The sequence below is a fragment of the Paralichthys olivaceus genome, chromosome 21, assembly GCF_024713975.1.
Source record: "Paralichthys olivaceus isolate ysfri-2021 chromosome 21, ASM2471397v2, whole genome shotgun sequence".
In the NCBI taxonomy this organism is placed as follows: domain Eukaryota; kingdom Metazoa; phylum Chordata; class Actinopteri; order Pleuronectiformes; family Paralichthyidae; genus Paralichthys; species Paralichthys olivaceus.
The window spans coordinates 1182350-1204966 of record NC_091113.1 but is presented as its reverse complement, the minus strand read 5'-3'; the positions used below and the strand labels follow the sequence as shown (position 1 = coordinate 1204966).

Here is a 22617-nt window from a genome sequence, read left to right as displayed (position 1 = left end):
ACGACCTATCGAAAACAACACACACGGGCAGGACTGCGTTTCCCGTGGTGCTTTGCGCGGGGAGCAGGAAGCGCTGGGTCTCGCAGGGACTCGCGCTGATCCAAGTTAGGAGCCGAGAGCCGCAGGTCCGGGCCCATCATGTAACTGCTGCGGAACATTTGCACAATTACGCCTTTTCGCGACGCCTGCGGAGCGCGTGCAATTGAACCCTCGCTCCGTGCACGGACGCGCACGCCCCGGACGCACCAGGGCTCCAGGTGCATGAAGATCGAGGCTCGATTTCTGCATCTTTGTTGCACAACGAGCCGCCGAAGCTCCAGAGCGATGGAGGGAGGGAGCGAGAAGGAAGGCAAAGTCTTTTGTGCCTCCCCTCCCCCTCATCAAAGCAGAGGGGAAATGTCTCAGCCGAAGGGAGGTAAGAATATGACACGGATCCGTGCACACGCACCCACACGCAATCACGGCTGCACGGGCTGCAACATGCACGGCTGCAGCTCGTGCTCGGCCGGTGCATGTTGAAGTTACACGGTTTTCAAGGGTCAGCTGCATTTCCTGTTTCAGATCTTCCCCTTTGCACAGTTCCTGGTGAGGCGATGCTGCGCGTGCGTGCACTCGCGCCGCCGCTGCACACACACACACGCATGGTGCCTCCACCAGTCACAAGATTGACGTGCACGCTCTTTACGATCAACTCTGCACGAGTTGATGCACAGCGCGTGCACGCCTCTGAAGGTAAAGGATGAGAGCCGTGTGGCGTGCACGGCTGCAGATGTGCGTGGTTTTGGTGCAGGGGGTCGACGTGTTGTGTTGTGTTGTTATGTGTTGTGTTGTGATGTGTTGTGTTGTGTTGTGTTGTGTTCTGATGTGTTGTGTTGTTTTGTGATATGTTGTGTTCTGTTGTGTTGTGATGTGATGTGTTGTGTTGTGTTGAGATGTGATATGTTCTGTTGTGTTGTGATGTGTTATGTTGTGTTGTGATGTTTTATGTTGTGTTGTGATGTGTTATGATGTGTTGTTTTGTGATATGTTGTGTTCTGTTGTGTTCTGTTGTGTTGTGTTGTGTTATGATGTGTTGTGTTGTGTTGTGTTGTGTTGAGATGTGATATGTTCTGATGTGTTGTGTTGTGTTGTGTTGTGATGTGATATGCTCTGTTGTGTTGTGTTGTGTTGAGATGTGATATGTTCTGATGTGTTGTGTTGTGTTCTGTTGTGTTATGTTGTGTTGTGTTGTGTTGTGATGTGTTCTGTTGTGTTGTGATGTGTTGTGTTCTGTTGTGTTGTGTTGTGTTGAGATGTGATATGTTCTGATGTGTTGTGTTGTGTTGTGTTGTGTTGTGTTCTGTTGTGTTATGTTGTGTTGTGTTGTGTTGTGATGTGTTCTGTTGTGTTGTGTTCTGTTGTGTTGTGATGTGTTGTGTTGTGATGTGTTCTGTTGTGATGTGTTGTGTTATGTTGTGTTGTGTTGTTTTGTGATATGTTGTGTTGTGTTGTTTTGTGATGTGTTGTGTTGTGATGTGATGTGTTGTGTTGTTTTGTGATATGTTCTGTTGTGTTGTGTTGTGTTATGATGTGTTATGTTGTGTTGTGTTGTGTTGTGATGTGTTCTGTTGTGATGTGTTCTGTTGTGATGTGTTGTGTTATGTTGTGTTGTGATGTGTTATGTTGTGTTGTGTTGTGTTGTGATGTGTTCTGTTGTGATGTGTTCTGTTGTGTTGTGTTGTGTTGTGATGTGTTGTGATGTGTTATGATGTGTTGTGTTGTGATGTGTTCTGTTGTGTTGTGATGTGTTATGTTGTGTTGTGTTGTGTTGAGATGTGTTGACCTGCAGCTGTCAGCGCTCAGGTCTGTTTGCTTCATGGGACTCAAACTGAAAATCTAATTATAGACTGAGCTGAGAGCTTTAAGGTGGTGAGTTCAGAGGCAGGGGCTTCTCTGGGATTTCACACAAGTGTCCGCTCTGTGCAGGACGTGGACACAGCGTCTGTGCATTGATAGAAACATAGGAACATAAAATCTAAAAGCACCAGAAAAAGGATTGTGCAATATGCACGATGGATATTTACTGTATATGCAGAAGGGACGAGAGAAAGTAAAGAAGAAGGAAACACGTCAGTTTGACGACACAAAGTCACAACACACGCAAATACACAAACTGCACGTTCATCACTTCTTTAGGTCCCGAGGAAACATTTCATGGTGTTTGGCCTCAGTACGTTCCAGTCTAACTGTCACAGGTGAGGACATGATGCAGGACATGATGCAGGACATGATACAGGACATTATACAGGACATGATACAGGACACGATGCAGGACATGATGCAGGACATTATACAGGACATGATACAGGACATGATGCAGGACACGATGCAGGACATTATACAGGACATTATACAGGACATGATACAGGACATGATGCAGGACATGATGCAGGACATGATGCAGGACATGATGCAGGACATGATGCAGGACATGATGCAGGACATTATACAGGACATTATACAGGACACGATGCAGGACATGATGCAGGACACGATGCAGGACATGATGCAGGACATGATGCAGGACATGATGCAGGACATGATACAGGACATGATGCAGGACATGATGCAGGACATGATGCAGGACATGATGCAGCTCCTTGTTGACGAGCTGCTGTCGGGGATAAATCAGTGTCTGTGATGTTTTGGTCCTGGTGACTCGCTGCCTCCTGTCAGAGGGAAGAGTTCACGTCCAGGGTTTGAGGCGTCAGAGTCCAGGTTGCAGCCGATCACTGTCTCTGTGGAGTGAACGATGCGGTGGAGGAGGAGAGCATGGACTCGTGGGCCATCGTAGGCTGTGGCAGGTCGAACTTCTGACGCTGCTGCAGGAAGTGCATCTTCTGCCGCCTCCTCTGGTGAATGTGTGCTTTGTGTGACCTGAACCTCAGTGTTCAGAAATCTGTTGAATGTCGATGTACCTGAATCTGACTCCGGCTGACACACGGTGTCAGAAGACGACGATTCGAAGACGTGCAGACAAAGGAACCGGAGCTACGATGATCGACCCATCGACCAGTTGATCAGTCGACAGATTCAGTCAAAGATTTCAAGCGTTTGCTGCTGAAAGCTTCAAACATGATGATGTAATGATTCTCTTGGTCGTATCTGGCGCTGCATCAAAATTGGATATTTTGGGATTTGGAGTTTTGGCCAAAACAAAACCGGCAACATGAATTCATCACCATGGACTTTTCATTATGTTCTAATTGAAATGAAAGTAATCATGAGTTGCAGCCGTGATGAGGTTGACGTGTGAAGCTGTGACACTGAGGTCGGGGTGTTCGTGACGTACACGACCGGCTACAGGTCGTTCAAGATGTTTCAAAGCTTTTGACTCGTTTTAGACCAAAGGTGTCGACGTTCAGCTACGACTCACGAACTCAACACTTCCCCTCACGATCGTCACGTCTCTGTTTGCAGAGCGTGACACAGATTTCTGATCTAAATGCAGCCAAACTAACCAGAGCTACAGTCAATCCACAGAAAATCAACCAGCAGCCATAGTTACAACTGACATTAACATGTGCAGCTTCAAGCTCAGGGAAGCTGGCGTGTCACACTTTGACCTGAACTCCAACGACAGGAGCGGAGGAGGAAACGTCGCTGCAGCCTCAGAGCCTCGGATCATCAGAGAAGGCAGGAGGACAAAATACAGCTGCAGCGAAGTGAGAGCAGCTCGAGCGGTTTTCCTCCCTCCTCTGTGTTTTCCAAGAAGTCCAGAGTGAGAGTGCTTCATTGCACAACATGCAAAACACACACACGTGTACATGCACACTGTGTACAGGACATGAACAGGTAGAGAGAGAGAGAGAGAGAGAGATGGTCAGATCCTGTTTATGTGGAACAGTCGGTCGTCCTCCAGAGAGAAGCTGTCTGTCGGTGTTGTTGTAAATGAATGAGTCTGTTTCCTGAGAGAGTTTCTGTCTTTGATTCGTTGATTCTGCAGAAAACATTCGATTCATCGATTCTTCATTTTTATCAAGTTTCTGCAAATCGGAACAAAATCTGTCACATTTAGGTGAAATAAATAAAAGTGTGAATCTTCAGTGAGAGAAAAACTAAAAGAGTCGATTAATCAATCACATTGACTTCAAACTGAAATCTGATCTGATTGTTGGTTTCTCTCCTTACTGTCAATATTCTTCTTGTATTTTTGTATTTGATGTATTTTTGCACTTTGGTGCTGAATACGCTTCGTTGTCTTTCGCCTGGAAGACGTCACTTTGGAGAATTGTGATATTTTGCTAAATTTTTCTGATTCTTGATTATTAAAAACAATCGACAGACGGGTTCAGTCAATCTTTAGCTGCACGGATCGTTCAGCCTCAAACGTGGTGAAGAGAAACATGCACGTCACTGAGTTTATGAAACTCACGTATTCTAAACCACGTTGTAGAATTGACCTTGTTTAGTTTGTTTAAGGTTCCTCCTCCGCCTCGCTTGTTATCGCTCAGTGTTTCAGCTTTTTATCTACCGTAAAACATCGACCTACTTCTCTGATTGGTTCTGTGTTTTGAAGTGAACACAACAGTTCAGTCTGAGGCAGCTAACAGATGACTCAGCTTTGTTGTTGTAGCGACGTGAGTGTCGGGCTGTTGTGTTTCCACGCTGTGAATCATGAACAGGGATCAGCTGATGAACACATATTTCAGATATTTCCTCTGAGGGCTTGGTGGAGACTGAAACAGAGCAAATAGGAGAGAGAGGGCTTGTATTGACAGAGTGGACTGAAACATTTGCTCTGCATGTGTGGAGATAATCGATCACTGTCCCCGGACTATAGAGAAATCAGTGAATGCAAATGTCAAAGAAATTCATTTCTTAAATGTTCAAAGTGTTTTTCTGTGACAGTTTGTGATGAGTTGTGTAACAGACTCACTTCGGAACGAGCTGCTGAGGTTTGTCTCTGACTTGCAGCTCGGCCCAGATGCAGCACAGAATTGTTGTATAACCTCTAACTGCTGAAGGAAATGAGTACAAATCTGCAAAAGCTAAAGAAAGCATCACGTCCTTGTGCTTTATGAAAACCGTGCCAGGCTGAGCTCAGTCGCTTCATCCTGCAGCCGGTTTCCTTCTATTTTCATATCGTCTGGCACAGAAACACGTCGAGTCCTGCGTCCTCTCCTCTGTGTGGCCCCCGGACTCTTTCTGCCCTCGCCATTGTTCGCCGGGCCGAGCCGAGGGGCCGTGGCGTGCCGGGCTGGACGATGGCAGAGTGACAGCGGCCCTCCCAGCTCGTGTCCCCCTGCGGCCTCGTCCGGCCCTCGCTCTCCTGCACAAATGTCCCGTTTGTCATGCAAATGGAGGCTGCGTGTTCAGCCGCACCGATTCTAGATCTGCTGTTTGGACGAGCTGATTGTTGGACGGACAGTCGCTGTTTTTTGCTGCAATAACAGTAGAATTGTTCAGAGCTTTGTTCAGAGGATCCACCAACTGTACTTCTCTTTTCGGGGGGGGGGGGTGGACTGAGCTTGCAGCTACTTCTCTGGTGGAACCATGAGACGACGACACTGACCTTTAACTGAAGCATGTTTGTTTGTTTCTGTTTATTTTTGCAAAATTTAGAATTATTTAGAAAAATGCACATGAAGAAGAATTAAAATTGACTTTGATCAGTTTGCTTGTTCCTGGAGGGAAATTAAATGAAGTCTCATGGACTGAAGTCATTTTCCTGCAAAGACAGACAGACACACAGAGACACACAGAGACACACAGAGACAGACAGACACACAGAGACAGACAGAGACAGACAGACACACAGACAGACACACAGAGACAGACAGAGACACACAGAGACAGACAGACACACAGAGACAGACAGACAGACAGACACACAGACAGACACACAGAGACAGACAGAGACACACAGAGACAGACAGAGACAGACAGACACACAGAGACAGACAGACACACAGACAGACAGACACAGACAGACACAGACAGACAGACGGACACACACAGACAGACATGAGTTCTCAGTCACAGCTGAGGTGAGCGTGTTGTGTTTATGAGACGTTCTGTGTCTGATGGTTCGACTGTGATTCAGTTGAAACTGTTGGAACCTCCTGTGACATCAGGTGACCTGTCCATGTTTTACCTGCCACAGTGTCCTTGAGCAAGACACTGAACCCTGATGCCTGTGCAGTGTTCAGGTGAATGTGTGGAACTGAACAGGCCTGTGAATAAACAGGTTGTTGAAGATCTCAAACTTGTTTAAAGAAAAGAAGCTGCAGCTATGACACAATCATCACACGCTCTTCCCCTGAGAGATATTTCATCAGGCCTGTCTCGCTCGGTTTGTTTGGGCCTTCGTGCTCGTGTGTCGTGCAGTCGAGGCCTCGGGCGTTTGTCCTGGACTCGGTGGAAGCAGCGTTCTCGCTCCTGAGGTTGACACCTCGACGCTCTCCTCTTTCCTCGAGTATCATTTAAGTCGAGCCGAGTGCACAGGAAGTGAAGTGCGAGCTGCTGACGACACGATTTCCAAAAGAGCGTCCAACAGCTGTAACCTGGAGGAGCTGCCATCTTTGGAAGTGTAGAGTGTCTCACGACCTGCCAGAGCGGTCGGAGGGCGGCAAAGAGCCCAGGGTTATTTTCAAATGCCACCCCCCACCCCCACCCCCCTCTGTGCAGCTCAATGTCTCTTCCTGTTCCTCCTCGTTGCTGTTCACCGCCTCCCTCGCTCTGCGATTGATCTGTCTTCCTCTGACGCTGTGGAATTCCATTGAGGAACATTTGGGATTGTTTGAATTCCAGGGGAGTGCATGTGTGGGTTAACGTCAGCGGGCCTCACACTGAGGCTGTGTGCACGCTCTGTTTCTGCAAACCTTCCTGCCCTGTCAGCATTATGTCTCCTCACAGGCCGACACGCATGACGAGGCCGATCGAATGCTCACATCGGCTGAAAACTGGGAGCATTGTCATCCTCGGCTGTTCTCGTCTCGGTCGCTTCTTGAGAAACTGATTGTTGCAGCAGAGCCGATCACTGTCCTTGTTGTTGCAGGTTTCAGAGAGAACAAGGAGTGTCCCGGCTCAGACGCCCGTCTCCTGTGGCCTCTCCTCTGGCATTGCACTGCATTCTTCTGCTCATGTGCTGCAAATCACTGGGAATATGTGCTGCTGTTAATGAAGCCACAGTGAGCGAGCTGCGTGCTGAGCTCAGCAGGAAGAAAGGAGGCAATTGTCTATTTGGGTTATGCAACAAAATGTGGAGAAAGTCAGAGATGGGATATTTTTATATCTCTCATGATGAGAGACGACATGATGAGTTGTTCCTTCACTTCCAGGCATGTTCTGTCCACAGACTGTAAATAAAGATGGACGACACATGCAAACAAGGCACAAGTATCCTGTCCACAGGGGGCGCTGTCTTGCACCTTGGATGTCCTTATTGTGTCGTTAAATCTGGAGCCACAGTTGAATTCACTTGATCCGACTTTTATTTTGATCTGCACCAAATTACACATAAAAATCTGTCACCTAAACACGTCTGATCCAGAACGTCTGCTCTGACCAATAAAGGAAAATGTCTCATGATTGTAAAGAAAGATTTTTACGTAACAAACAAACACGGAGCCGATTTAAATTAAAAATCCTCCAAAAACCAAAAGATGTAGAATTTTTCTACGACGAAGGGAAACAAGAAAATATTCACACACACACAAGATTCAATGATCTGAATATTTCCTCCATCGATGTCTCGTGATAAAACAACAAGCTTCATCCTGCAGCCACAGAAGTCACATGATCCACGTCTCCTCTGACACCTCCACCTCCTCTTACTCCTCCTCTGTTGGCTCCTCTCGGGCCAACATAAGGCTGCATCATATTTATCCTCGGTCACGTTGCTGTCATGGAAGATTTGATCGTATTTACAAAAAGCCAATTGAAGCAAATTATCAGTTCTCTTAAAATGAGATGTTCCGTCCATTGTTGGGAAACAGTTTGTTTTCCCGTTGACATATAAAACTTCCACGTTTTAACAGTGTCGTTACAACTGCTGCATCTCCACCACAACAACCTGCAGCAGACATCACACACATCGTGTGTGTGTGTGTTATATATATATATAATTGAGTGATTTTGTCTCTGTTCATCAGGAACCTGTGGTGACTCCTGGTTGTGTTTTCAGCCTCACTTTGGTTTTTTAAATACACAGAATTTATTTAGGTTTGTTGGTCGGTTGTGGTTTGGATCTGGAACGTGAGTGTGAAGCTCTGCAGGTGTTTCAGAGGCAAGAAAAAACTTCCTCTGTGTTAATTATTCGGAACATAATGTTTCAGTGAACTCTGCCCACGATGAAAGTTATCATGATGTCACTGTGACGGTAGAAAATGACGTCATTCAGCAACGTAAAGAATAAAGTTTCCAACCTACACCCGTCAGCCTGGGCCGCTCTGACTGTGGCATCGAACGTCTTCCTTTTCGTTTCATCCGTGTCGTCAGTGGTTTAATTAGTTCGAATAAAGTTTTGTCTGGTACATGGAGCGTGTGCAGGGCGTGAATCCCGGCTGTGAAGTCACAGGTTGTTGAGTTCCTCTGTTGTTCTCAGGTCAGCGATGCAGGAACAAGCAGAACGTGTTCCCGTAGGAGAAGAACCGAGTTTCACTTCAGACTCCAACAACTCGCTGCAGGTGTTTGCTCTCATCGTCTCAGTGTGTCGTCGTGGAGCTGTTCGCCGAGCGCTGGTTTCCAGTTACTATTGTTGTGTGTCTGTGTGTGTGTCTGTGTGTGTGTCTGTCTGTGTGTGTGTGTGTCTGTCTGTCTGTGTGTGTGTGTGTCTGTCTGTGTGTGTGTGTGTGTAGGAGGTGCTCAAAGTGACATTTAGCTGCAACAAAGCCTTTTAGAAAAGTGTCGACCAGGAGCCAAGAGGCCACCAGCAGAGTCACACCCTGCACTGTTTGAACAAACCAGGACACACTGGGGAGGGAGGGAGAGAGAGAGGGAGAGAGAGAGTGTGTGTGTGTGTGTGTGCACACACCCTCAGGACAGCTTTTTGAATTTGAATTTTCTCTCATGACATGTGAGAGATTCCAGTTCTTCCTCTGCAGCCGCACCTTCACTTTTACTTTAAATGGTGCGTTATGACATCAGCAGGCCATGCACACACACACACACACACACACACACACACACACACACACACACACACACACACACTCACACACACACACTCACACACACTCACACATACACGGCCATGCACACACACACACACACACACACTCTCACACACACTCTCACACACTCACACTCACACACTCTCTCACACACACTCACACACACACACACAAACACACACTCTCTCACACACACTCACTCACACACACACACTCACACACTCTCACACTCTCTCACACACACTCACACACACTCACTCACACACACTCTCTCACACACACACTCTCTCACACACACTCACACTCACTCACACACACACACTCACACACTCTCACACACTCACACACACACACTCACACACTCTCACACACTCACACACACACTCACACACTCTCACACTCTCTCACACACACTCACACACACTCACTCACACACACTCTCTCACACACACACACACTCACACACTCTCACACTCACTCACACACACACACTCACACACTCTCACACACTCACACACACACTCTCACACTCTCTCACACTCACTCACACACACACACACACTCTCACACACTCAGAGAGGAAAGGAACATACGTTCCTCCGGTCTGTGTTTCTGGTTCAGCTGCTGCAGCGTTCAGCCGGTCGGAGGAGGTTTGAGCCAGATGCTGTCGGTTGGCATGGCAACCACACACACATATACACACGCACGGTCCCGACCTCAGGAACTGTGACGCCTCTTCAACGAGATGTTTAACCCACAGTGCTGCACCTACACATGGAGCGAGCACACCTGGGCTGCCAGACCTCCTCCTGCTCCTCCTCCTCATCCTCCTCCTCCTCCTCCTCCTCCTCCTCCTCCTCCTCCTCCTCCTCCTCCTCGTTGTCCTCGTCTTCTTCATCTTCTTCCTCCGACTCCCTGCGGCTGCGACACTCAGACAGGATCTGGAGTCACTTGCTGCATCCGACCGTGAGTGCTGCTGGTGACAGGAAGCAGCGGTTGCTATATCAACAGGAAGCGTGAGGATGCAGACTGGGTGTAACTTGGGAAGCGTCAGAGCGACGGCCGCAGGACGTTTGACTCGTTCTGCTTCAGTGGGAGTTCGTCAGTGGCCGTCGGCTGTTGTGAGCCGAGAATCATCGTCTCATTGTAAATCTTTCTGTGGTGTAGATTCTCAGATCGTAGCTGTGGATTCAGGTGATGAGGTTTAAAGATGCTGCAGCTGCCGGAGAGAAACAGGTCGACCAGGACGATCAGCTGATCAGCTGTGATCGCTCATCCGTTGAAGTTTATGAGTTATGAGTCCAAGTTTTCTGTAGTCAGAGTTTTCAATCCTCAGAGTTTTCAATCCTCAGAGTTTTCTAACGATGTGTGTTTGTGTTTTTTCAGGAAAGAGGAAGCCGGTGCTCAAGCTCTCCAAGGAGGTGTTTGAGCAGCCTACTCCTGCTGCAGTGTAAGTCTCATGTTTACTCTTCATCAGAGATCATTTCTCTCCTGTTCCTCCTGTTGCCTCATAGAGTTGATTTAAAAAGCTTAAGATCATCTGTTATGTTCCTGTTACAGTCTCAGAGCGGCTGCAGCAGTTTCTCCTCGGTGTCGTAACATAAACCTGAGTTAATGTTGTTATATCACATCCCGACACGATGAGACCTGCAGGATTATGTTTTGTTCCTGGAGTCTGACTCTTGTTGACGTGAAGCTGAGCTGCAGAAAAACCAAACTAACTTCATGTGAAGTCAGAGTCACAGTGTTGGATCACACATATTCATTTTATTTATTATAATAAATAAAGTTATTTATCATTTTGCATTAGATTATATTTATTATCAAATTATTATTATAATACTTTTTTTGTAATTTTTGCATTTCATTTTTTAAAAATTAATTTGTTTTTAATATTTGATCAATTATATTGCATTTTATTAGTTTTTGTATATATTATAGTTTTCATCCCATAGTTTATTTATTCTTTTTTCTTTTTATTAATCTTTAAAAAGTTATTTACTGTTAATTGACTTTGGTTTTTATTTATTTTCTCGATCATTCTATAAAAAATGACTTGACTCAAGGTTCTTACTGGTTCATCGAGATGTGAGTGGAAGCTCCAACGTGGACTTTATTATTAATGACAATAAATAATCAGAATATACAACTAGATGTACAGAACTTCAAATAAGAACATGAACATATTTTATGTGTAAAAAGTTTATTTTACTTTGTTTTTGAAAACATGTTTTCTGAATATTTTCTTTTTTGTGCATTTATTTTTCTCACAGTAAATTTCATGAACAAGCTCGTCTCCAAGTCGTGTTCTGCAGAGATTTAAAATAAAACGAATGATTTAAATAATAAAAAGTGTTTGTGTGTTTTCAGACCTCCCAGAGATTTGGATTCCAAAGCTTGTGTAACTATCGGAGAGAAGGTACGTCTTCATCTCTGTATCTTCTTCTGACCTTGTTACATAACTCCTCACTGTCTCCGTCCCCGCTCTATATTTTTGGTTGAGTAACGTCCGTCAGTCTCGCTCGGCAGACGTCGGCTTCGTGACGGATCTGTCGGCTGTAAAAATCGCCTCAGTGAACATTACAGCTGAAGTGAAGACTTGTGATTGTGGGGAGGCTGGAATGTCTTTTATTGGCCGACGGGCAGTAAAAATATTGACTTTAAACTCATCAAATAAGTGGAATTTTCCATTGGCAGAGCTGCTGCAGTTTTCTCTGCTCCAGTTGGACTGAAGTCAAAGTGAATGTTTTTTTCTCTCTTTGCTTGAATCACGTAAGAACATAAGATTTTAGGTTTGATGCCGTTTGCAGGAGCCCACAGATCAGAGGTGGTTCTGATGTCCTCTGTGTGTTTTGTGTCTGGGGCAGAACTTCGAGGTGAAGGCGGATGACCTGGAGCAGATCTGCGAGCTCGGCCGAGGAGCGTACGGCGTGGTGGACAAGATGAGGCACGTGCCCAGTGGCCTGATCATGGCGGTCAAGGTGAGAGGAGGAATCTCATCCATCCTGTTTGGTTCCGTTTGTTCGGGCTGGTGTGAAATCGACCGACTGTGTGAGAGGAGACGTGATTTCAGCCTCAAGTCGAGAAATTAAATAAAATCCAGTTCGTCGGCTCAAGCACAGAAAGTGACTGTGGTTCCTCCAGATGTTTCACAGGTAACAGATGTGATCCGGCTGCAGCCGAACCGGTGTCAGCTGCTCCGTCCTGCAGCTCCTCTGCAGTGATGCTGCTGTCGACTGCAACAGATCTGAAGTTCCATCTGAAGTTTGTTCAGACGACTGAGCTCGAACTGCGTCGATAACTTTTATTACAGCTTCAGCTTTGTCGCTTCATTTTCAGATCCTTGAGGCGCAAAGAGATTCTATCGTCATCATCTGACTCCTCATGTCAGCTCTCGACCAAACCAGTCAATGAACTCATGAATGTAAGTTTCACTGTTGAGCCTGAACTTCTGTGTCCTGTCGTCGTCTCTCAGAGGATTCGTGCCACAGTGAACACTCAGGAGCAGAAGAGGCTGCTGATGGACCTGGACATCTCCATGAGGACGGTGGACTGTTTCTACACCGTCACCTTCTACGGAGCCTTGTTCAGAGAGGTAGCAACACGCTAACAACATGGCACATACATGTTTACTGCATGTGAGAGCTGCACGAGTGAAATCCTTCATCATTGGTTCAACTGAAAGAACGAACTGGAGATTAAAATGTGACGACTTCAGGTTGCAGAAGTTGAAACTTTGCTGCTTCTCTTGATTTGATCATATTGAGATCTATGATGTCATCATGTGCTCTAGAAAAGTATAAAGTTGTTTATCCCTGTTTTTTCTGAATCAGTCGATCAGAACTGCAGATTCTTGAATTAATAAAATCATCGTTATCTTCTCATCATGTGTAAACACATCATACGTAGAAAGCTGTTAATGCCGTTTGGATCTGAAACAAAAATATCTTCGTGTTTTTGAGGAGAAACTTTTGACTCACGATAAAAGAAACTGAAAAACAGAGAACTCAAAGTTTTTAGCTGAATTTTCATTTGATTATTTGATAATTTGATCTGTTTTCTTTTATAAATCAAATCAGATTTCAGACGCTGACACGGACGTGAACCCAGATCATCGAACACAATTATAAAACATGAAAATCTGCACAATTTAAATCTTCTGAGCTTCTTTACGGAGAAATGAAATCATGTTATGTAAAAATTGTCTTTTAAAATATTTAAATGTTGTGAAATGTTGCTGCTGTAATTTCTAACTCCGTTGTTGACGTGTATGAAAACGTTCTGCTGCAGTGACCGGACGCTCACGACTAAAACACTTCCTGTGTCCACTGTTTCCAGGGCGACGTGTGGATCTGCATGGAGCTGATGGACACGTCCCTCGACAAGTTCTACAAGCAGGTGATCGAGAAGGGCATGAACATCCCCGAGGACATCCTGGGAAAGATCGCCGTCTCTGTGGGTTCACGCTTAAAAAAAACTAAATTCTGAATCACACACGTCCAGTAAACATCTGCTGCTCGCTCAGTGACGGAGATTTGCTGTTTTACTTTAATGTGTTTTGTTGTTGCAGATAGTTAAAGCTCTGGAGCATCTGCACAGTAATCTGCAGGTCATACACAGAGGTGAGAGCCTTCCTCTGTCCTCTGTCCTCTGTCTTCTGTCTTCTGTCCTCTGTCCGTCTTTAGTTATTTCTCTCGTTGCATCAAATCTCTTGTCTCTCTCTCTGTAGACGTGAAGCCGTCCAACGTGCTGATCAACACTCAGGGTCAGGTGAAGATGTGCGACTTCGGCATCAGCGGCTACCTGGTCGACTCCGTGGCTAAAACCATGGACGCCGGCTGCAAACCCTACATGGCGGTAAGATGATGTCATTTATTTAAGTTGTTTAATAAGTTGCAGCAGTTTAACCTTGAAAAATGAAAAAAACCTTGTAGTGAGATAAAATCTCTGTGATTCAACTGAACAAACTTGATCTGTAACTCGTCAGTAGATGAGTGAACAGATTCACTTCTGCTCTCTCGTCAGTTTCCAAACATTCAACGAGCTCAGTTACATTTTAACTCCGTCTGCTCGGCTGCTGATTGGCTGACTGGGTTTTAGGGCCGGGTTAGTGCTCAGGGACGATGTGTGTGTGTGTGTGTGTGTAGGAGAGAGGATGGCGGGAGAGTGTGTTATCGTCCCTGACAACTGCTGATGTCGTCTGACTCTGTGTCCTGCAGCCGGAGAGGATCAACCCCGAGACCAACCAGAAGGGATACAACGTGAAGTCTGACATCTGGAGTTTAGGAATCACAATGGTAAATACACTTTTTATTTTTCATCCTGTTGTCTTCTGTTGCACTTCTGTCCGTCCTGGGAGACGGATCCTCACACGTGTCTCCACGAGGTAAAAATGAATCATGTTCTGTAAAATGGCGTCAGGACGTTTTATCACGAGCCGCTGAATATTTAGAGTTTTCATATTTTCCCGTTTTCATCTCGGGCCAGAGAATAGTTTGACGTCAGGGATTCAGTCTCCTCGTTGAGACGCGACCTCGTCTCTGCTCATCAGGTCGACTGATGCTGATGAGCTCAGGCCTGAGTCAATGAAAGATGAATCACTGGTGTGGAGAGCAGAGAGGTTTGAGATGATGGAGGTGAAGAGAACAACGTTTCAGTCTGACGAAGAAAATGGGACAAAACAGAGAGAGAGAGAAATCAGAGCGAAGCAGAAAACCCAGTTTGTGTGAATTCAGGCTGGAACTGTTCTGAAGAGACGACAACGATAAAACAAGTTCAGAGCGAAGAACAGGAAGCTCCTCAGCCGCTGTCGTTCCTCCAGAGACGTGATGTTTTCATCTGCGTTTGTTCCAAACAACTTGATTTAACTTTTAGATTCATCTGGTGATGAACAAGAAAAAGTGAAGATAAGTATTTGATGAATTCTGTCTCTTGAAAACATGACTGGATAAGACCTGAACACTCGTGTGGACGCACTCTCTCTCTCTCTCTCTCTCAGATCGAGCTCGCCATCCTCCGCTTCCCGTACGACTCGTGGGGCACGCCCTTCCAGCAGCTGAAGCAGGTGGTGGAAGAACCTTCGCCCCAGCTTCCTGTCGACCAGTTCTCCCCAGAGTTTGTGGACTTCACCTCTCAGTGGTACGTCTCCTCCTGTCGCTGCCTCCGTCCACACATCTGTAAATCAGGTTCCAGCTGAGGAGGCTTCAGTTGGAAGAATAACACAGTTCCCACCTCCTCCCATCGGCCCTCTGGTCAAAGCTCCTTCCACAAAACACACGAACGAGCACGAACGACTTCAAGACTCATGTTGTCTGATTTTAATAGAAATAAAAAGTTTATTTTTTGCTTCTTGCAGCTTAAAGAAAGTTTCCAAGGAGAGGCCGACGTACACAGAACTCATGGTGAGTGTCCTCCTCCTCCTCAGATCAGACTCCTGCTTTCCCTGCATGCATCTCGATAATCAGACACCGGGGGGCGCTCTTACACAAGTAACTGTACGTGGCCGAGCGGCTGAAACTGATGATCAGACTAACGTGATGTCGTTCTCCTCCTCAGCAACATCCCTTCTTCACCTCCCACGAGGCCAAAGAAACCGACGTGGCTTCCTTTGTCAAAGTCATCCTGGGGGACTGAGTCGGCCTCGTGCTCTGGATCTGAGGGAGGGTCTGTTCTTAAAAGAAGCACCAATCGCAGCCCCTGTTACCTGCAGGACCCCGCCCACCTCACACCTTACACCTCGCCATTGTCCCCCCCCCCCCCCCCCCCTCTCCCCTCTCCACTGATACACGGACAGATGCTGATGAAGCAGAACGAGGAGTTTGTCCCCGACCCTCCACCTCCACATCCTGACATGTGAGGGTGGGGGGTGCAGGCTGTCACACGTAATCTGGACTCATTTAAAATGTCTGTATGCAAACGCTCCCTCTGTGGTTAGATTAGTCCCGCCTCTGCCGCCTATTGCTCGTCAGCAGGTCGACTGTGATTCGTCAAACAAGCGAGTCGGTGAAGAGCGGAGCAGATTATATAAAAAAAGATGAATGTTATAATCTATCTATGTATAATCTAAATGTTTGTATACTCAAAGCAAGTGTTGCATCGGTTTATTAATTGACTGCATGTACAGAATTATCTCCAGATGTTCCAGAGAGAACAGCTGCAGAGCCTCACATCAGGGCCCTCCCGGTGGCCACTCATAGGTACTGCACGTCCACTGATTTCTCTTGATTACAGCAGAGGTTGGCTAAACGTCCTGGGGCTCTGGCTGCCTGCGTGTGTGTGTGTGTGTGTGTGTGTGTGTGTGTGTGTGTGTGTGTGTGTGTGTGAGTGTGTGTGTGTGTGTGTGTGTGTGTGTGTGTGTGTGTGAGTGTGTGTGTGTGTGTGTGTGTGTGTGTGTGTGTGTGTGTGTGTGTGTGTGTGTGTGTGTGTGTGTGTGTGTGTGTAGAGCTGCATCATTCTGGATAAAAGTGATTATTTGACGAACAGGTTTGTTTTGAATGGATTTCCGTCTCGTGCAGTCGAGCAGCAGGTTTACGTCCTTGGAACCTTCGTAATTGTCCAAGCACAAAAAAACACGAATCCAAAAAGAATGTGATCATTTTTTTCTGTGACGATAAAATACTTGTCAGAATTTACGTTGCGTAATATTTATTTAATTCTGACAAATCCTGGATTTTATTCAGCTCTAGTTTTTTTTGTCACCACATTGGGGCCGACACAAATTCAATTTTTAGATAGAAATTGATTTGAACTTTGACATTTAAATAGTTATATATCTGTTTTATTATAAAGCTTATCATACGTATATTTGACACTCATGCCCCCTGCTGGTGGAGGTGAACTGAAGGGAAAACGAGAGGCTCGTACTTTTATCTGCTGACGTCACAAATCCAGATTCTGCAGAGAAACAGGAAACAACTTGATTTTAAATCCAGAGCGTCGTGCAGCTCTATGTGACACACACATGTTAAATTGAGCTTTGTGTGTTTGTGTGCGTGTGTGTTGACATTGTGGTCAGTTGTTGGAGAAGAATTTTCTCCTCGTCGTCTGTACTGAGCCAATCACAACCATCTCCACTCCTTGTTCAACATGAAAAGAACTGGATATTATTACTATTATTATTAATATTATATTAATTATTGTTGTTGTTATTATTTAGGTCCAGGTTTTTTTCCCCTCACACGTATTTACTGCAGTTTCTCTTATTTATTACATCTGCTGTTTTCCCTCTGAAGACTTGACGGATCCATTAGAGACGTTTCTCGTGTGTTCACGTGGCCTGTGTTTGTTTTATTTTGTCGTGTTCTTCTTGGCTCAACAACGCTTTGAAACTGTAACTTGCAAGCCTTCTATGTGCCTCTCTATAGAAAACGACTGAGGAAAAGATGTTGTACTGGGATGATGCAGGGACGTCCGCCTGTCATGTCACCCTCCTCCCCCCTCGCACTCTGCATGGTTCTACTTCCTGTTTGTGCTGATGGTCATTCTCTCTCTTCTACGTGTTTGTGCTCATCTCTGCTCTCACGGCCGGTTAGCAAGCTGCTCACTGACGAGCTGCTCACTGACGCGCTGCTCACAGACGAGCTGCTCACAGACGAGCTCGAATGACAAAATGGGAATCGTGGAGCACGTGGCTGGACGACGTCAGGGTGTTGTTGTCGCAGTCGGAGAATCTACGTCATCTTCTCGCCTGTTAATATTTTGTTGCTGGGTTTGTGTCCGTCCTCGCTGAGTTCTCGTCCCTTTAGCTTTTGAGCGATTGAATCTTAGATGTACAATCTACGAAGAGAAGGATCCTGTGACATGAACGCAGGTTAAATTACCGTAATACTTATAACACAATGATGTCAACTGTTTTAAAGTTAGCAGCTTTAAATTTGAGCAGGGTGTTTAAAGGTGTATTTTTATTTGTTTTGGCCACATGGGGGCAGCAGAACCAATTGTAACACATCAAACTTTTCACAATATTCAAAGATGAGACGTCTCAAAATGTCCGTCCGTGATCTCCACAGCTTATTCTCTGCAGGGTCTCTGGTGGGGACTGGTTGGAGACATTAGAGCGAGGGGGGGGGGGGCTCTGGACAAATATGCAAATACACCTGTAATGTGTAGGAACAGAACCAGAACCAGCTCGTACACTTTATCTTCAGTACATCCGGTGGTTTCTTTATTTTTCTGACGAGCTTCACTCCGTCTTGGTTTTTATTCTCCGCTTCACGCTGCTCATTTCACCACCGTCCCGTCTCCTCTGGTGGCGAAGCTGCGTCAGAGGTTCGATTTCTGTCTCTCAGACAAACCTCAGTGTCAGTCACCGCGCCGAGGACGCCAGGGCGCCGTCATCAGAACATTACTGTGCCAAAGATGGCAGCAAACGCCTTCCGTGTTTCATGTCATGAGGATATTAGCACAATTCAAGTCTTATTTCTAGATTCAGCCCGGCCTGAACACGAGGTCTGTCAGGATCTGCCATCTTGTTTTCTAACCCTCGGAGCCCTGGTGAGGGCGCTGTACCAGAATCCTCCCTGTTCGTCACACAACCGGCGTCGTGTGACCAAAGAGACGCAGCAGAGAGTCGAGGGCTGAGGGGACGGGGGAGTCTTTGAGGAGACCTCCCGCTGCTCCGTGAGAGAACTCATCCGGACACTCTGACATCCCACCTGTAGAAACTAACAAGCTGCCCCCCCCCCAGGTCGCAGTGATTCAGGCGTGTGCAGTTTCTGTGGGCGTTAAAGTGCCTGATGATGCTTTCCTGTGACGAACACGTGAACTTTTAAACTCTTCTCCGTCATCGTGATTGATGCTTAAACACTGTTTTTGTCCTGTGGTTCCTCTCGGGGACTCGCTGCGTGTTGCTGGGATGTTTTGCACTGAACCGAGGAGCCGCATCGCACAGCGGCAGGTTACGAGTGTGTCGCTGGAGGAGAACGCTCAGCCTGAAGGTTTGCAGCCCACGTGGATGTCGTGTCACTCTGAGACATCTCGTGGTTTTTCTGAGAGTCGTAAAGTTCTGACTTTTTTAAAAATGAAGCTGTGATTCTGTAAATTCTCAAACAGCAGCTGAAGTTTCTTCTCTCCCCGACGACACCAGGCTTTTCTTTAAAAACTCTATTTATTGTTTGTCGAGTTGTTTTGTTGTAAAAACGTTTCAGGGCCAGTCTCCGTTAACATCCCCCGAAAACTTTACCTGCAGCTCTGCCATGTGCACACACCTGCTGGCAGAAATGTTGCTCAGTAGCACCTCCGGTGGTCAAAAACTCAAAAGTAAAGCAGGAGCCACAAAATATCGTGATGTTTATCATAGATCCAGATTCTGATGATGACAATTTATTTTCTGTTTACAAAGTTTAAATATATATTTTTGATCAATATCTTAATGATTATTTCCAGCAATAGTAATTTTATTATATAAATTGTACTTCTGGCTGTTTAAACTTTTTTCGTTTGCTTTCATTTTTGAATTTCTACGTCAAAGATTTATTTTAAGGGGACAAACGAGATGTCGGAGCTTCTGTGAGAAAATCAAACGTGTGATGATGAGGCAACAAAGAAATAAAAGATAAACTCGATGAAGCTGTTTTGCTTTATTTTCAGTTTATTTATATATTAGTTTAGTTTCTTTTGAGTTTATTTGCAGCAGTTTTTCAAAGGAGCAGTTTGACAGATATCATGTGAAACCACAGAAAATATGATTAGAGTAGATGAATCTGCTGTCAGAGACTATAAAGACGTGCATGGGTCTTTGATTAGTGTGAACATTTAGTTTCTCCTTCGTTTTATTCTGTTGTTTGAGAATTTACAGCGTCCACGCGTCGCGTCATCGTATCTGGTGGAGAAGATGTTTGTTTTCTGAAGGTAAAAAATGATGATGTTGTGAAATTTCTTTACTGATTCAGAGTTGATCAAATGTAAACGTCCGAGCTGCTCTCAGAACCTCGTAACTCAATAACTGGTTTGCTCGATCTGTAATCGGCGGTAATGAGAAACGAGTTGAGTCCAATCACGCGTCACGTGGTGTGGTCCTGTGTGTGTGTGTGTGTGTGTGTGTGTGTGTGTTGATTCCCGTCCACCGCTCTTTTTGTGGCTTGCTCTCTCACCTGCTGATTAAACCTCGGTCACTGGGGGCAGGACGTCCGAGTGGATGTGATCATTGTCAGTCTGAGCTGATGTGAGCGTGCAGCAGCCGGCACGTATCTCTGGATGAGTTCTCCAGCAGACGAGCGGCTCAGACTGGCTCGGAGAGAATCAGAGGAAACTTTGCTCACCTTCCTCATCCTCACATTTGAAGCAGGAGATGAATCAAAAATCCGAGTTAGAGGGAAACTTCCAGATTCCTGTTTACAGATGAAGCTCTGGAGTGTAAATCTGTCGTTCGTGCGTGAACCGTGCTGAGGTTTCCTTTGTTTTTTTATTGCACATGTGATTCATGGAGCTGTATGTGACCTCTGACCTTCTGCGCTGTTGTGTTCTTCTTGAATTCGGGGGGTGGGGGAAGTGTCCGGGCCGGTTCTTCAGAGTGAGACGTATCCAGAGATGCCACTGTACGTGGATGAGGGTCTTTCTTTGCTGTCGAGTGGGCGTGTGGGGAGGGTCGTCACGGCTACAGCTCCTCGCCCCATGGGAAGTGAAGTTCTCAGTATATTTACGTGTCTCTAAAGCCTCTGCTATAAAGACTGATGACTGTTCATTTAGAATTTCTATAAATATTTTAGATTGCTCAAACTGATTGTGTGCAATTGTAATGATGGAAATTCAATAAAAAGGTATTTTTACACAACAGGCTCCTCGTCTGATCTGTTGTGTCTCTTGTTTTCAGTTTGATTTTACTCTTCAGACTAAAAACCTTCTCTGCTCAGACGTGCTCCTGAAAAGTGACACAATAATTGGCTGAAAATTGTTAACAGGACTTGAGAGAAGACGTTAAACTGTGCACACATGATGTCGTTTAACTGGACCAGGGCGCACAGCTGCACACTCTGACTCTTAAGTCCACGATTACTGAAAGTCGTGAAATAATCACGTAAATAAAATATCTGAAAACATGTCAAACGTTACAGCTGCAGGTCGAATTTAAAACCAAACATCGACAGACATGAAGAAGCTGAAGTTTTTTTTTGTTTATCATCTTGAGACAAAACGTCTTAGTTAATATGACGGAACGACACAATTTGTCCCAGTATTTGTTAATTGTTTTAATTAAAGACTTTCAGTGTCTCATTCATTCACAGTCCTCTCAGTGTCCTGATTAAACCAATGTTCACCGCGTTCAGAGAACAGAACAGTTTACACAGTGAAGCACAGCTGAGGCCGGGGGGGCGTCGTCAGTGTCGCCGGGTTTTTAGGGAGAAAACATAAAATATTAGACAAAGTGAAATGTTACAGTCAAATTATAATAAGGATAGAAATCCATTTCATGCAGATCCATCGAAATGATTTGACAGAATAACTGAAGTCTGTCGTATATAAAAAGAAACGTTTCTCAGCAGCTCGACAAAATTTAAACTCTGATTCCATGAAACAGTTTCAGTTTAACTGCTCAGCGTCAGTTTCTCTCTGCGGCCTCATGTGTTGTGTTGTTGTGTGTTGTTGTGATGTATTGTGTGTTGTTGTGATGTGTTGTGTGTTGTTGTGATGTGTTGTGTGTTGTTGTGATGTGTTGTGTGTTGTTGTGATGAACTCTCTCCTGGAGGCCTCAGACGCTGGGAACTGGACTCATTGAACTTCCACCTCACATACAGTACGGGTGAGTGTGTGTGTGTGTGTGTGTGTGTGTGTGTGTCGGTGAGGGGGGGTGAGGATGTGACGTGCAGAAAAACAAAAACACAAAATGAAAACACAGAATCTCCTGCCCCCCCCCCCCCCCCCCCCCCCCCCCCCTGAGATAACCATAAACATTGTGCAGAGATCTGATTGGACGAGCGTGTGAAGAACCACAGAGCAAACTACCTGCGACTCCTCGTTTCTCACACACCACCTGCTCCTGTTTTGACGCACATCCACCCCCCCCCCCCCCCCCACCCCCACCCCACCCCTCACCCCTCACCCCTTGAAGTAAGTTCTTAGACTCAGACTTTAAAGTGGTTGATATTTTTAACTCTTCCTTCCTTTCGCCACCGTCCCTCAGACTTCAGGGAGCAGAGTTCACTTCACAGTTTGGAAAATCTCCATCCTGCTTTCATAGAAGGAGAAATAAAGAAACGTGACATGTCGACACGTGCGTCGATTCAGACGACACTGACCGACTCTCAGGGCCTGGAAGATGGCCGACAATATCTGCTGGTTATTAGTGACATCACTACAGCAGTTTTTTATTTTAATGCTCCGACAATGTGTTTTCTCCTTGATCCTCACGTCACTTCATGCAGCAGAAGCTTTATATTACTGTCAAGAGCAGGGTGTGTTTACGAGTCTATACAAAACACAAACTGATTCGATGTGAGAGAGGTTAGGTTTAAATCATAGACTGTAT

General features: G+C 45.7%; 1 protein-coding gene across 4 annotated transcripts; it reads left to right on the top strand.

Annotated features, from left to right (window-relative positions):
• Window positions 1-41: 41 nt before the first annotated feature.
• On the top strand, window positions 42-20925 carry map2k6 (mitogen-activated protein kinase kinase 6). Of its 4 annotated transcripts, none has more exons than XM_069517501.1 (12): window positions 42-415; window positions 10542-10605; window positions 11526-11574; window positions 12023-12136; window positions 12631-12750; window positions 13494-13610; window positions 13726-13777; window positions 13885-14012; window positions 14375-14452; window positions 15154-15293; window positions 15511-15556; window positions 15711-20925. In XM_069517501.1, the coding sequence occupies exons 1-12, from the start codon at window positions 262-264 to the stop codon at window positions 15786-15788; spliced, it is 1140 nt and encodes a 379-aa protein (XP_069373602.1). In that variant the 5' UTR covers window positions 42-261; the 3' UTR covers window positions 15789-20925. The 4 variants fall into 4 exon arrangements, with proteins under 4 accessions (XP_069373602.1, XP_069373601.1, XP_069373604.1 ...); XM_069517500.1 differs by lacking the exon at window positions 42-415 and adding an exon at window positions 609-732; XM_069517503.1 differs by lacking the exon at window positions 42-415 and adding an exon at window positions 10102-10121.
• The last annotated feature ends 1692 nt before the right edge of the window (window positions 20926-22617 follow it).